General features: G+C 54.6%; 2 protein-coding genes across 2 annotated transcripts in view; one reads left to right on the forward strand and one right to left on the reverse strand.

The window, feature by feature from the left end:
- The window catches only part of LOC123244978 (transmembrane protein 205-like), a 9,498-nt gene extending 990 nt beyond the window's left edge, over nt 1-8,508 (forward strand). Inside the window, exons 2-4 of the mRNA XM_044673666.1 lie at nt 2,146-2,280; nt 5,077-5,240; nt 7,225-8,508. Coding sequence (XP_044529601.1) covers nt 2,181-2,280; nt 5,077-5,240; nt 7,225-7,524 — 564 coding nt within the window. The 5' untranslated portion in view covers nt 2,146-2,180 and the 3' untranslated portion in view covers nt 7,525-8,508. The remainder of the gene's footprint in view (nt 1-2,145; nt 2,281-5,076; nt 5,241-7,224) is intronic.
- Nucleotides 8,509-9,582: 1,074 nt separating this feature from the next.
- TTC4 (tetratricopeptide repeat domain 4) overlaps nt 9,583-14,642 on the reverse strand; it is an 11,805-nt gene continuing 6,745 nt past the window's right edge. Inside the window, exons 5-9 of the mRNA XM_044674796.1 lie at nt 14,519-14,628; nt 13,339-13,562; nt 11,599-11,680; nt 11,318-11,400; nt 9,583-10,006 (exon numbers count right to left, since the gene is read on the reverse strand). Coding sequence (XP_044530731.1) covers nt 9,904-10,006; nt 11,318-11,400; nt 11,599-11,680; nt 13,339-13,562; nt 14,519-14,628 — 602 coding nt within the window. The 3' untranslated portion in view covers nt 9,583-9,903. The remainder of the gene's footprint in view (nt 10,007-11,317; nt 11,401-11,598; nt 11,681-13,338; nt 13,563-14,518; nt 14,629-14,642) is intronic.

A 14,642-nucleotide genomic window follows, 5' to 3' on the forward strand; every position in this document is an offset into this window, starting at 1 on the left:
CTGTGGGACCCCATTGTGGACCGGGCCAGTGGGGGCTGGGGGGACAGTCACAACTGGGAAGTTGGAGAAGTTTCTCTGTCACCCTCTCCCCCTCCCCCTCCCTCTCTTTCTCTCTCCCTCTTCCGCTCCTTCCCTCCCCCTCCCCCTCTCTTCCTCCCTCCCCCCCACCCCACCCCTGCCCTCCCTCTCTCTCCCTTCTCTTGGTCCTCTCTCTTGAGCCCCTCCTGCCTCCCTCCCCCTCTGGGTCTCTCTGCCTGTCTCTCATCTTGTGTGGGTCCCCTCGTGCCTCGTGCCTGGGGCTCCCACTGGGTCCCTCCCACCCGGACAGCCGGCATCCTCTGCTCTGCCTTCTGTGCTCCGAGGCCCCTCCCGACCTTTATCACAGGCCTTTTCCCTGCAGAGCATTTAGGAAGCACCTACTGTGTGCCAGTCTCTGGGCGTTGTTCTGGGGAAGCAAAGAGGGTCAAAAAGCAGCCCTGGAGGAGCTGGAAGTCTAGGGAGACCACCAGCAAACCCCGTACTGCCAGGATCCACCCAGGCAGTGTCCAGGGAAGACACCAGGAAGCCAGGGAGGCTGAGAGGAGGAAGGAGAGAATCCCAGGCTTGGGGGCAGCCCCAAGAGGAAGGCAGGCGCTGGAGAGCAGGGAGACCAGGTTGGGGAGCAGGAAAGGGTTTAAGGGACTGGCCAGAAAGGGGGGCCATCTTGTAAAGGCCTTTGAATGTCCCCAAGAAGCCACTGGAGCTGAGTAGGGTTGGAGTAACAGCCTCTGATAACTCCCATGGGGAGAGCCTGGAGGTGGCATGCCCACTAGCAGCCATGGCAGTGGTGCAGGCAGGAGGAGGGCCCTATTCAGGGGATGGTGAAGGTAGAATCCACCAAGCTGGGGCACTTCAGAAGAGGAGAGCCTTCGAGGGGGAAGGATGGTGGCCTCAAGCTTTGGACGTCTCCTAGAAGTCCAGTTGGAGATGTCCAGTGGAGAGTTGGAGGAGGGAAACTGGAGTTGGGAGAGACGCTGGGACTGGAGAAATAGCCATGAGAATCTTGTGTGGCATCCTGGAGGAGGGCTTGGTGCAGGACCCAGAGGAGCTGCTTAATAAATGTTTACTGATTGATCAATTTGCATAGAGAAGATAACTAGATCTTAGGAGTGGATGAGAGCACCAAGGGAGATAGGATAAAGGAAGAGGAGAAGAGGGCCGAGGAGTCCTGGCGAAGTCAGTGAATGGGCTTAGTGGGTTGTGACTGGGATGGAGACCCAGCAAACTACAGAGCTCTCCAGCAGGCAGAAGGAGAACCAGAGAGAGCAGGTCCCAGGAAGGTAGGGAGAAGAGGCTGCAGAGAGATCAGGGAGGAGGATCTAGAAAAGGCCATTAGATTTGGCTGTTAAAAGATCCAAGGCAGGAGGCAGCCAGGTGGCTCATGGGATGGAGAGACAGGCCTGGAGAGGAGCGGTCCTGGGTTCCAGTCTGACCTCAGACATTTCTTAGCTGTGTGAGCCTGGGCAAGTCACTTCACTCCCATTGCCTAGCCCTGACCCCTCTTCCGCCTTAGAAGTGATACATGTATTGATTCAAAGCAGAAGGTAAGGGTCTAAAAAAAAAATTAAAAGATCCCAGATAAGGTGGGAGAAAGCAGTTTTGGTGGAATGATGAGGTTGGAAGCCAGGCTGAAAAGGGAACAAGAAGAAGGGAAGTAAGTGAAAGCACTGAGTGTCGATGGCCTTCTCAAAGAATTTTCTCACAAAAGGAAGGAGAGGCACAGGAGGATAGATAACTAGGTTGGAGGGATCAAGTAGGATTTTTTAAGGATGAGGTTGGAGTTAGGACTTATTTTCTGCAAAATGGGGAAATGAATAGGATGGACCTCCCTGGAGTGATTTGTGAGGATCTGGTGGGATAATTTAAGGACAGCGCTTTGTAAGCCTTAAAGTATTGTATAAATTGTTATTATTATAATTATAGATATGGAAAGTGAGACCTAGGGAGGAAGAGTGGCTTCCCTGAGGCCGTAAAGACAACATCAAGGCAGGCTTTGGATTCTGGTTCTGACTCCAGAACCAATTCCCTTCCTGCTATACTGGGCCACCTCCTGGTGCTTGTTTGTTGAGTCAGATGCATGACTGATAACAGTCTCTGTCCCTGTAGCACAGATCGTCAGGCCCAGGCCCCTGGAGTCCACAATGCCGACGGATGTAGAACCCTCAGTGCTGGCCAAGACCCTCCACCTTGTCTTCCTCTCCACCTTCTGGGGAATGCAGATTTGGGTGACCTTCATTTCAGGTGAGTCTCAGGGAGGATTTTATCCATGCATTTTGAGAGGCATTTATCAGCCCCCATCTACATTTGGGCTCTGTGGGGGAGGCAGAGATTCAATTCTTCAAGCATACATTAAATGCCTACTGTGTGCCAGGTACCATGCCAGGGGCACAGAGGATGCATGGTCAAAAAGAAACCACAACAGTTCCTGCACTCAAGGAGCTTACATTCTATGGCAAAAGATACAACCTGAGGCAGCTTGGTGGCTCAGTAGATAGAGAGCTAGGCCTAGAGAGGGGCGGTCCTAGATTCAAATCTGGCCTCATATACTTCCTAGCTGTGTGACCCTGGGCAAGTCACTTAACCCCCATTGCCTAGCCCTCACCACTCTTCTGCCTTGGAACCAATACACAGTATTGAGTCTTAAGATGGAAGATAAGGATTATTATTTTTTTTAAATATAGCCTATAAAGGGGGCAGCTGGGTAGCTCAGTGGATTGAGAGCCAGGCTAGAGACAGGAGGTCCTAAGTTCAAATCTGGCCTCAGACACTTCCCAGCTGTGTGATCCTGGGCAAGTCACTTGACCCCCATTGCCCACCTTTACCATTCTTCTGCCTTGGAACCAACACACGGTATTGACTCCAAGATGGAAGGTGAGGGTTTAAAAAAAACCCATATCTATATCTATATCTATATCTATATCTATATCTATATCTATATCTATATCTATATCTATATCTATATCTATATCTATATATATGGAGAGAGAGAAAGAGAGAGAGAGAGAGAGAGATTGAGCACCTATAGGGATTGAATACAACATGTATTCACATGAGTGAGACCTAGCCCAGTTCTTAGGGAGCCTAGTTTAGAGGTGGGATTGGGGGTCTGGAACAAGGACAGATTAATTAAATAAATAGAATAGATAGCAGGTCCAGCAGAATGCAGTAGGCCTGCCGTAATCACAGAAATACCAAGGTTCATGTAGCCCCTTGAGGTTTTCTTTACATCTATTAACTCTTTTGGTCCTCAAAACAACCCTGGGAGGCAGGTGCTTTTATTATTCCCATTTTACAGATGAGGAGACTGAGGCCAGGAAGGCTTAAGTGACTGACCTGGATTCACATAGTTAAGTGTCTGAGGCAGGATTCAATGCTCTATCTACACTGCACCCCCTGCCTTTCCCCTTCCAGCCCAATTTGGCCAACCTCCTGGTCTTTCCTTCTCTGTCCTCCCTTTCATTTGTGCCACCTGGAACCCCCTCAGTCATTCACATTCCCTGTGAGTTGCTTGCTCAGTGACTATGCAAGGCCAATGGGGCTGTTGGTTAAGGGGGTCTTTACCTTTGGGCACGGGAAGCCTAATGGGCTTTTGGAGTGGCTCATGATTATCCAGTTGGTCACCAACCCTGGGAGTCCTTTGCAGCTTCTCTACTTTCTTTAGTGGCAAAAATAAAGGCCATCCTTTACGTCACCTTGTCACCCTCTTCCTATCATGTGGACGTTATGGAGGGCCAGGTCCTTCTGAAAGCCCCTCTGCCTCCAGGGACACCCCCTGCAGCAATGGCGGCTCCTCTGGTGCCCTGGGATGGGCCCTTCTCTGTGTTCAGGGAGCTCCGTTCGTGGCTCACAGGCTTCCTCTCCAACTTGATCCTCAAGGACTTCAGCCTCTATTTCACTAATGTCCCCTTGAACAGCCTGACCCTCCAGTTCTTCAGCCTCCTCAAGCCCCGTGACCTGTGGCCTCACTCCTGCTCATTGTTCTTACCTGTGATTGGAAAAAATAGAAAGTGTTTGAAAATACCGAGAGTTGGGATGGAGAGGGGAGGAGGAAGCATCGGGGCTCCGGCCATTCTTCTGAGTTTGTCTTTTCTAATAGTTTTAGCTCCTCCAAGGCTTCCTTTTTATGTTTGTTTTTGTTTGTTTTCCCCTGAGCTTAGCAGGCCTTCGTCCCTTCCCCCTACACACTCTCAGTTGATTTTTGATTTTTAAACCCTCACCTTCCCTCTTAGAATCAATACTATGTATTGGTTTCAAGGCAGGAAGGACAAGGCAGTTGGGGTTAAGTGACTTGCCCAGAGTCACAGTTAGGAAGTAGCTGAGATCAGATTTGAACTCATGTCCTCCCCACTCTTGGCCTGGCTCTTAAACCACGGAGCTTCCTAGTTGCCCCTCACTTGTTAGTTTTTATTTTATTACTTATTTATTACAAATAGATTACATGTAATAACAAATTTCCACATAAGTTTTCCGAAGTTATATGATCCACGTGGTCTCCCTCCTTCCTTCCCTTCCCTGTCCCCAAGCTGGCAGGCAATTCAGTCTGGGCTCTACCCATGTCATCACACAAAACATATTTCTATAGGATTCCTTTTTGTGAGTAATCTTATAAAGCCAAATATCCCAAATATATGCCCAAATAAACAGGTGACAAATCATGCGTTTTCTTCTTCGTTTCTGCTCCCACAGTTCCTTCTCTGGAGGTGGAGAGCCTGCCTTGTCCCAAGTCCCTCAGAATTGTCCTGGATCATTGCATGCTGACCATAGCTAAGGTGGTCCCATTTGATCGTCCCACAATATCGCACATGTTCTGGTTCTGCTTCTTTCCCTCTGCCTCAGTGCGTGGAGCTCTTTCTGAAATCCTCCTGCTCGTCGCCTCGTCTGCCACAGTGTGTCCAGCCGTTCCACCAGGAGGGACACCCCTCCATTTCCAATGAATATGGCGATCCACGTGGGTCCTTTCCCATCTGCCACTCGTGGATTTTAAAAACTGAATTCATGGCTGGCTTTTCAGCCCTCTCCCTGTGTGTGTCTCTGCAGGCTTCGTGATGGGCGGAAACCTCACTCGGCACACCCTGGGCTTCATCCAGAGCCGGCTTTTCCCTTATTATTTCCACATTGGCTCTGCCTGCTCCTTCTTCAACCTGACCATCTTTGCCATGTTCCACCCCAGGGAGCTGCTCAACGATGAGGAGACGACCCAGGTGGGTCCCTGTCCCCCAGGGGAGCCGGGAAGGTACCCACAGACAGACCCACGTGGGGTGGAGGATGCCTCGCTCACACTGAGAGCTGTGCCACTGGACCAGGCTGGGCTGCTGGCCTCAGGAGGGGCTCAGCTGCCCCCATTCCCTGGAGGTCTCCAAGCTGGTGCCCTGGAGGGTGGGTGAGGGTGGGATCAGGGGTCCCTTCTAGCTCTGAGATGGTGGGAGCCACAGCTCAGAAGGTGGGGCAGCAGGTGCCCCTTTATAAGAAATAACAAGAATATAAAAAAATAGCTTTAGAAGTAGTATGGCTTTATAAGATTTCCTTTTGTAGCCATTAGAAAATGAAGCCACGGGCCATGCTAGCTAAGTCAGTTTAGAAGATGCGCTGTTACCTCCCCAGCCAAGAGAGCAAAGAGGAAGTGCCCATCCAGCCACTCCATTTTATCCTCCTGTCTACGTCATCACGCAATGACAGGAAGCCAGTGGGCTCATGGGGAACGTAGTTCAGAGACCCCAAAATTTCCAATAACACACCTTTTTTTTTCTTTTAACTCTTTTTTTTTTAAACCCTTAACTTCTGTGTATTGATTCCTTGGTGGAAGAGTGGTAAGGGTGGGCAATGGGGGTCAAGTGACTTGCCCAGGGTCACACAGCTGGGAAGTGTCTGAGGCCGGATTTGAACCCAGGACCTCCCGTCTCTAGGCCTGACTCAATCCACTGAGTTAGCCAGCTGCCCCCTTTCTTTTAATTCTTACTTTCTCTCTTAGTATCAGTTCTAAGACAGAAGAATGATAAGTGCTAAGCCATCAGAGTTAAGTCATTTGCCCAGGGTCACCTAGCTAGGAAGTGTCTGAGGTCAGATCTGAACCTGGGACCTCCCGACTCCAGGCTCGGTCTTTTATCCACTGAGCCACCCCACTGCCCTCCCAAATTCATTCTTTTTTTTTTATATATACCCTTAACTTCTTTGTATTGGCTCCAAGGCAGAAGAGTGGTATGGGTGGGCAATGGGGGTCAAGTGACCTGCCCAGGGTCACACAGCTGGGAAGAGTCTGAGGTCAGATTAGAACCCAGGACCTCCCGTCTTTGGGCCTGCTGATACTTCACAACCGTGGGCAAGTCATGCTACCTCTGTGTGCCTCTGTGTGCTCATCTGTACAATGCAGGTAGTAATGGCAGCTGCCTCCCAGGTTGCTCTAAGGATAGATGCAGATAACATTTGTAAAGAATGCACAAGGGATGTTTTTCTTTATGAGAATCTACACACACAACCTAGAATAGAAGAACATCACTTCTGCTTTATGACCGCCTTGTAACAAATACTATTTGTAAAGCACTTTGCAACTTTAAGTTGCTAGAAGTGCCGGGCATGCTGCTGGCTTTGGGGGCCCTGCCCTCTCGGAGCCGATGGTCTGGCCGCTCCATCGCGATCTCCATTTGACAGAAAAGGACGCCGAGGCATTAGGTTAAAGGAGCCGCTGGGGGTCACGTAGTGGATCTCCTGATGGCTGCTTTGTGGGGCTCCCCCTCCCCCCTCCCCTCAGACTGGAAGCTCCTCTGGGGCTTTCTTGTATCCCCAGCACGTAGCACCAAGCCTGTGCTTGATACACATGGTAGGTGCTGATGGCCTGCCTAGGCCACGGCTGTCCTCAATTCTGGACGCCATGTGTGTGTGTGTGTGGGGTGATTCTGCGCAGGGTCGCTGCGGAGGGAAAGCCCACATGCTGGAGGGCAAAGGGTGCTAGAGCGGGATCTGGAGACAGGTCTGAATCGTGGCTCGGATCCGTCCTCGGCGTATGACTGGAGAAGCCACTTCCCTCCTGAGCCTCCGTTTCCTCCTTAGTAAAATGGGCCAATGATGTTTGCGCCACCCCACTCACTCCCAGGCTGGGCCCTCACAGATGCTACCATTTCTGGGGTTTGAGGCTGGCGAGGAGGATGCATCCTGTGGCCTCCATATTTATTGGCTCATTCCCTGTGGCAGCTCCTCATTTTCTTCGTGTGCGTCATCGTGTCTGCACTGAACGCCCAGTGGTTTGGCCAGATGACCTCGGAGATCATGGCCGACATGCACCTCATAGAGCAGAGCTACGGACTGGGCCAGGACATCGGCTTCTTCTCGCGCAAGTCCTACACCCGGCTGCGGGACTCCAACCCCAAATACAGGCAGCTGTCCAGCCAGCTCAACCGTTACCGCTGCCTCTCCTCCCTCTGCAACCTGGGATGCCTGCTGTGTAATGGCTTCAGCCTCTGTCACATGGCCACTAACCTCTCCACCCTGTGACCCAGGGGCTGGCCAGGACACCCAGCCTTGATTCTTGGGGGCTGGGCCAGTGGAAGCAGCAGCCTTTTTGTGGGGAAGGACCTGGGCTGGGGGGTATAGTGGGTGGTGTGTGGGACTTTCAGTCAAGAAGGCTCGAGTTCCAGGTCCTGCCTCAGATACGAGCCCTGCATTCCTGGCCAGGGAATGACCGGTTTGCTCACCTGTAAAAGGAGGGATTTGGACTCTGAGGGCCCTTTTGCTCTCTAGCTATGATTCTGTCATCTCAGTAAGTCTATCTACAGCCTTTTCTTAGAGGCTGAGTCCACTTCAATGCTATGGAAAGGCCATTTTGGGTCAGAATCTTGTTTCCCATCTATCTTCTTCTCAGAGTTTTGGTGAGTTCATAAACAGATAGAAGAATGACTGCTTAAAAAACTGAATGACGGGAAAAGTGGATGGATAGATGGATGGATGGGCAAATGAATGAATAGATGGTGTGCCATCCAGAGGCAAAGCTTCTTCCATTAACCACAAAGGATTGCATATTTCCAGTGTAAGATTAAAATTAATATCCAATAACTCCAAGTATTCTATTTTATAAAGTTTACTAATAATCACTCTGAAGTAGAAGAAATAAAAGAACCAAAGTATGAAAGCCTGAGAAAATAACACGTGAGTAACTCTCCTGCCTGGCACTCACCCAACCTCCACCAGCCGCGTTACTGGAACAGCACCCCTCTGGCCTTGGTGCTCTGACTAGGCTGGAGAGAGGCCCTGGACCTCTGACCGTCCCCAACACCCTGGCGAAGCTGAGACCCTTCCTGGATCCCCACTTTTCGTGTGGGCCTTGACTACACCCCTAGGTGGCTGCTACTCAGCAGGGTGGGGGGTGAGGGTTTTAGATGTGGCCCCTCATTCCATTTTTGTCCCATGTACCCTGGGCAGCCAGGCACTGAAGGAGACAGAATACTAGACCTGGAGCCAGGAAGCCCCGAGTTCAAATGTGGTTCGGCCACTTACTAGCTATGTGATCCTTGACAAGCCACTTAACCTGTCTGCCTCCATTTCCCCATCTGTAAAAGGGGAATAACCCAGCACCTACTTCCCAAGGTTGTTTGAAGCTCAGTCGAGATAATTAAAGCCCTTGGCACAGTGCCTGGCACGTAGTAGGTGCCATACAAATGTGAGCCATTACTAGTACTGTTCTCACTGCCTGTGTTGTCCAGGTCCTCCTCAATGGAGCGGTCTGGGTTCAAGGGTGCTAATCAACTCTGCTGTCCTCAGAGTCTAATTCTTAGTGACTTATACTCCAGGCACCTCTCAGCTGGTCTCTTCTCTCTGGACTTTGGCCTTCTCTTGCCTGCCTTATCCTGAAAGGAGTGGTCAAATGCGTGTCTGTAGGTGATGGTGAAGAGCTCCCTTTCCCTGAAGATGGTATTTCCAGTTTGGCCGGGCCCTGGGAGAAGATGGCTGCCCTGGGTTAGACTGGCATTATTAATGATATTCATGAAAATCTCTTTTTAAAAAAGGCCCTTCCAAGTCTTTCTAGGACTCTAAACCTTAGTTAAGACCTTTGAACTCTCTCCTGCATGGGCCAATCCCCTTAGGGACAGAGAAGGAAACTGAGGCCCGTTTCTTCTCATCTGTGAGAATGGATGTGCCAGCCCTTAGGCTGTTATTCAGGGTGGTTCCCTGGAGAAAGGAAGGGAAGGGATTTGGGGAGAATTCAGGCAACATCGGCCAAGATCTCAGCAGAAGTCTCTGAGGAAATAATCCTCATTGTGCCCATACACAGCACAGGTTGGTTATGAGAAAGTGCATTAAAACAGTTCCCGTGAGGGCCTCCCCTGTCAAGACAGCAGACCCTCTGCTTGGGAGGTTCCCAGAGGAAAGCTGCCCCGCTCCAGGGTGCCTGTTCAGCGAGTGCCAAGTCCTGCTCCCCAGCAGCAGCCCCTGCCAGGCTCATGGTCAGAAAAGCGGCCGGGATGTGGCACAATTAGGATTTTATTGCTGTTATTTTGTTCATTTATGGGCATTCTTTTTCCTTTTAGCAAACTGTAAACAGTTCTAGGTTTATGGCTTCAAGTACGGTTTTATTGTTTTGTTTTCATGGAGATGGTGATTAAGTTGGTAATAAACTGATTTTCAAAAGAATAAGTTATATGAAAGCTGTGGCCTGCTAAGGGCCTCTCAGGAATGGGCAGAGGGCTTTGAGAAGGGCCCAGCCGCCACTCTGAGACCCTCGTGCCCAGGGGCCTGACCCGTGTGCTGGCCATTTCCCAGCGGCCTGGTGTCGTCCGCCTCCTTCCCTTCTGCCTCTTTTCTTCAGGTTGAGGCTGAGGGGAGCCCGGGTCCTGGGAGCGCTGCTGGTCCCATGAGGCCTACTGACGGGTGGCTCCATCACTTCAGCCGATGCACCTTTCTGCCCCGGAGGAAACTCTTGCAGAAAGGAGACTGTTTGACCAAGACCAGGAAGGCCGGAGTGGAGGCTTTTACAACGTACCTGTGATTCCGACAGACAGAGGGGAGCCTCTTAGGGCCGGGCCCATCCAGGCTCCTTCCCCCAAACCCTGGCAGGTGAACGGCTCTGGGTGCGATTCCACATGAAAACAAAGTCCTGCCCGTTTCTCAGGCCAGGATGAAGCTTTCTGTGGCTGCTTCCAGTGTGCTTGGCATCCCCCCCTTCCCCCAGGGAGACCCGTGGGCCAGTGCCAGGATTGCAGAAGTGAGCAGGACCACGGAGCTATAGGGGTGCTGCTGTTGTGCCTCTTCATGCTAGGGGGTGACCCAGCCCTTCAAAGGCATGAGAGCACAGCCAAGCCCTGGCAGGCCTGGGGCAGCAACAGTGCCCATTATTTTCTCTGCTGAATGTCATTAAAATACATTTCACTGGTTTTCACATCGCCTGGATTTCCCACCCCCCCAACCAAAACCTCTGCCTCCTTGCCCGAGGGCCCTCCTCAGAAACCAGGAAAGACAAATCAGGAAAATGATGGCAGTGCTGCCAATTCTCTATGCCACGCTGCCTTCTTTTGGCCTGTGCCCGCTCCTCTCCAAGTGGCCAGGCTGCTCTCTAGTACTGCCTGGACAGTCTGAAGGACTTGGCCCCAAGGACAGGTTCATCCTGTCCCTCCCCACACTTCTCTGCCCCGGGACCTCCAGAGCTGCCGGGGAAGCAGGCCCAGCTTTTGGGCTCTCTGGCTCCTATGGGGGGGGGGGTCGGAGGGGGCGCTGGACCTTTAAGCAAACCCACGTCCACTGTGGTGGGGGTGAAGTGGGGTTCCCTCCACAACTCTAGAGCTGGACAAAGGGAGTTGGCACTGCAGCAAGCCCTAGGGCTCAGGTAGAGGCTGGACAAGGCCCGGGTCAGTGAGGAAGTCCAGGAGGGAATGTCCTTTTGTCTTGTGCTGGGGTTAGAGGAACTGCAGGATAAAAACTCACAGGTTGGGGGGCCCAGATAGGGAATGAGGCAACAGGCAGGGTAGAGAAATGTCTGATAAAGAAGGGCCCAGGCTGCCCACACAGAGGGGCCCTCTCTGGCATCGGAGCGGGGGTGGGCCGGGAAAAATGGCCCCTTTCCTTGTACCCCCAGCACCTGGCACCTTCCCAGGCACACAGAGGGCATTTAATAAATTATCATTGACCAGCAGGATGCCCAGAAACCCTCTTGGGCCTCCCTGCAGAGTGGGCACGAAGCCAGGTCCACTCTGCTCCCTGTTGAACCAGGTCTGGGGGCAGCCCAGGGGTGTCATCCAGGAGTGGGAGTTCCCATCGCTCCGTCCCCCAAAGGAGCTTCCCACTGAAGGCCGCCTACCTGGGGTGCTGCAGGGCCTCCAACAAGGTGCTCTCTGGGCTCAGCTGGTGCAGCTCCTCCTGGGCATCATCTTCAAAGTAGAGCTGGGGGGGAGGGAGGGAGAAGATGACCCTCAGGTCCAGGGTATCTGCCACCACTCTGTACCCACAAGCATTAACTGAGCCCCTGCCACCTCCTCCTGTCCCCCAGGAACTGCCCCTGCCTGGGGGCACAGCACATGTGCGGACTGGGCTCTCCGGATAGCCTTGAGGAGCCCGTGCCGGGCAGATCAGGCCTCTCACCTCGAGATTATCTGGCTGGTATTTTTGCTCCACGTCCCACGGAGGCAGTTCCCCGAACATGACCAGGAGGTGATCGATGAACCTGAGAGCGACAAGGCTTTGGGTCAGCCTCCATTGTGGGCATCCTCACTCGGGGGCCCCAAAGTCCCAGGGAGAGACCCCTCCGGGGCAGGCTCTTGTCCCCAGGATGCTGACGCTGCCCAGGAAGGAGCCTGGAGCATACACAGAAATGCCAGGGGCCGGCCCTGACTCCCCTGGGACCACTGGGACGGTGACAAGCTGGTGCCAGGCTTCCCCCAGGGAGACCAGTCAAGAAGCACCGAGGAAGCTGCTCCCATGTGCCTGTGCCTGTGCCTGTGCCGTGCCAAGTGCTGGGGACACAGAGAAACCTCAACATGGACAGACACACAGACACACTCTCACACTCCGCCCTCCGGCCAGGTGTCTCTTGGCAGCTTCTTCTCCAATGACAGAACGGGGCAGCCCCCCGCCTGACCCCGGCTCTCTGTCCAGCCAGGGAGTGGCTTCTCTGGACAGGCCAAGGCTCGCTCTCCTGCTGGCCCAGGCCTCAGTGGGTAGACAGCGTCCCCCTGGCTCCACGGCTGCCCCCTTCCCTCCCAGCTCCCCCTCTCCTCCCCCCAAGAGAGCTGGCTTTGCTTTCATTCTGCCTTTGGGGCCCCCACAGCCCAGAGGGGAGAGCGGTTCCCCAGGCTCCTTCTCCAGGTGGGGGGGGGGCCCTGCGTGTGGGGCCTGGACAATGGTCCCCCGTGCCCCGGGCTGGGCAGGCCACGCTTCCCTTCAGACTCAGACTTCTAAAGCCATCTGAGCCCCAAGCTCTTCCTTGGTCTCAGCCCCGACTCCACGGCCACCCTGGGCTCCCCTCTGTCCTGCCCCTGCTTCTTTTGAACCCTCACCTTCCCTCTGAGCATCAGTGCTGTGTATGGGTTCCAGGAAGGAAGAGTGGTGAGGCCTGGGCCATGGGAGTGAAGTGACTTATTGAGGGTCACACAGCTCAGAAATGTTTGAGGCCAAATTTGAACCCAGGACCTCCTGTCTCTGGGTCTGGAGCTCAATCCACTGAGTGGTCCAGCTGCCCCCCAGGCCCTTCTGATGGCCTTAGGAGAGAAGGTCCTCGGGGCAGTAGATGCCAGAGCCGCTGGGGCTACGGTCAAGCGGAAAAAGCCCTCGGCGTGTAAGTGGTCGCTGCAAGCTGGACGCCTGCTCGGCCTCTGAGAGGGTCCAGGAGTGACGAGGCGCCTCGCTCACAGCCTCAACAGAGCCACCGAGAGGTCCCCGGGGACTGCCCACACCCGCCACCTCCGAGGGGGCATCCCAAGCCGCTCGGCCCCTTCTGGACAGCCCCCCTCCCACCCTGGAGTCCACCCCTAGGCCCAGCCGGACATCTAAACAGGGTGCAGAGCCGGGCTGTGCCGCAGGCCCAGGAACAGCCTTCATGTCCGACTTCATTTGATGCCTTACAGACACGGTCCCGAGATGGGGCCTAGGCCAGGCCGCCTCCACACTGCCCACGGGGGACCCGAAACCCCCAGGATCAGGGACTGCTGAAAGGGAGCCTCCAGCTGCGGAGGCGCCTCAAAGGGTGAAGCCCAACTGCTGTGTTCGTGTTCCTTTGGGGCCAGGGTGGGCCACCCTGCCTGGAGGTGTCCGAGGCCACACCGACGGCCCCTCTACGAGCCCAGCCCGCCCCCAGCCCTCCCCCAGCCCAGCCGGCCACGTTACCTGGAGTCCTCGTGGAAGGCCGCGATGAAGTCCGTCTGGCCGTGCTCGGGGTACAGCAGCAGCGCGGGCCAGCGGAGCCGGCCGTCATCGCCCAGAGACACGGCGGCCCCCGCGGCGTTCTCAGAGCCCAGGCCGGTGCGCGGGGATGCTCCGTCCAGATCGTCCGGATCGTCCGAATCGTCCGATGTTGGCTCGTCGGCGTCCCTCAGCCGGATGTTCCTGGTCTGGTTTTCAAACAAAACCGTAAGAGCTGCCTTCGTGCAGCCCCTCGCCTGCCGCCTTCTCCGGGAAGCCCTCCCAGAGCCCGTCTGCACAGCGCCAGAGAACAGCGCGGGGTGCCCGGAAGGTTCGGCGGCCTCCGGAGGCAGGAAAGCTGAGGACGGGACGGGGCAGAGAGGCCGGCCACCGGCCCTGGGCGATCTCAGATTTAGGCCAGCCGTGACTACCAGCACCAAGGACGGAGATACCCGGCACCATCTAGAGAACGACTCCCGACCTCCTGGGCCTCTCAGCACCTCAGTTTGCGCCTCTGGAAAATGGGGATCCCAGAGTCCTGGCGCCCAAGTCCCTTATGTTAAGGAGGAGGGGGGGGGGGCTGGGAGGGGTAAGCCAAGGCAGCGGGGGCAGGGCCAGGATTTGAACCCGGCTCCTCAGATTGAGTCTTGTTCCCATCATGGAGCACCTCTGCACGGCGCTCTCTGTGGGCTGTGGGTGGGGAAAGCTCTTGTTGCCATGAGCTGGGGCTAAAGTCAGTTTTATCAAGAACCAAAAAACACCATGAGCTGCTCTGGGGTGGGAGGTTCAAATGTGATCTGAGCCACTCCCTGGCGGAGTGACCCTGGGCAAGTCCCTTCAACCCCATGGCCCAGCCCTTCTGGCTCTTCAGCCTCAGAACAAATCCGGAGCCAGATTCCAGGCCAGAGTGAAGCAGCCTCTCCCCAAGCCCATGACAGGCGGCTTCGAGCCACAAAGTGCCAAAGGTTAGGGCAAGATCCGAACTCGCAGCTCCCCATTCCAGGGCCCCAACGCTGACCCTGCGCTCTACTGCTGTCTGAACCCCCTCGGGCAGACCCCCCCCTCCAGAATCAACACCCAGCGTGGGGGAGGGGTGCGGCACACACAAAGGTGAAAGAAGAGCCCCGCCCACATCACAGCCATGGGGACAAGGGGGGGCACCCACCTGGATGGCGAGGAGCAGCGCCCCCTTCTGGGCCGCCTCCTTCCTCTCCTTCACCTTGGCCTTCCGGATGTCCCGTTCTTCAACTCTCTGAAAGGGAAAGGGCCGGGGCTCTGGGGGAGGGCCG

Source organism: Gracilinanus agilis, chromosome 4 (genome assembly GCF_016433145.1).
Source record: "Gracilinanus agilis isolate LMUSP501 chromosome 4, AgileGrace, whole genome shotgun sequence".
Lineage (NCBI taxonomy): Eukaryota > Metazoa > Chordata > Mammalia > Didelphimorphia > Didelphidae > Gracilinanus > Gracilinanus agilis.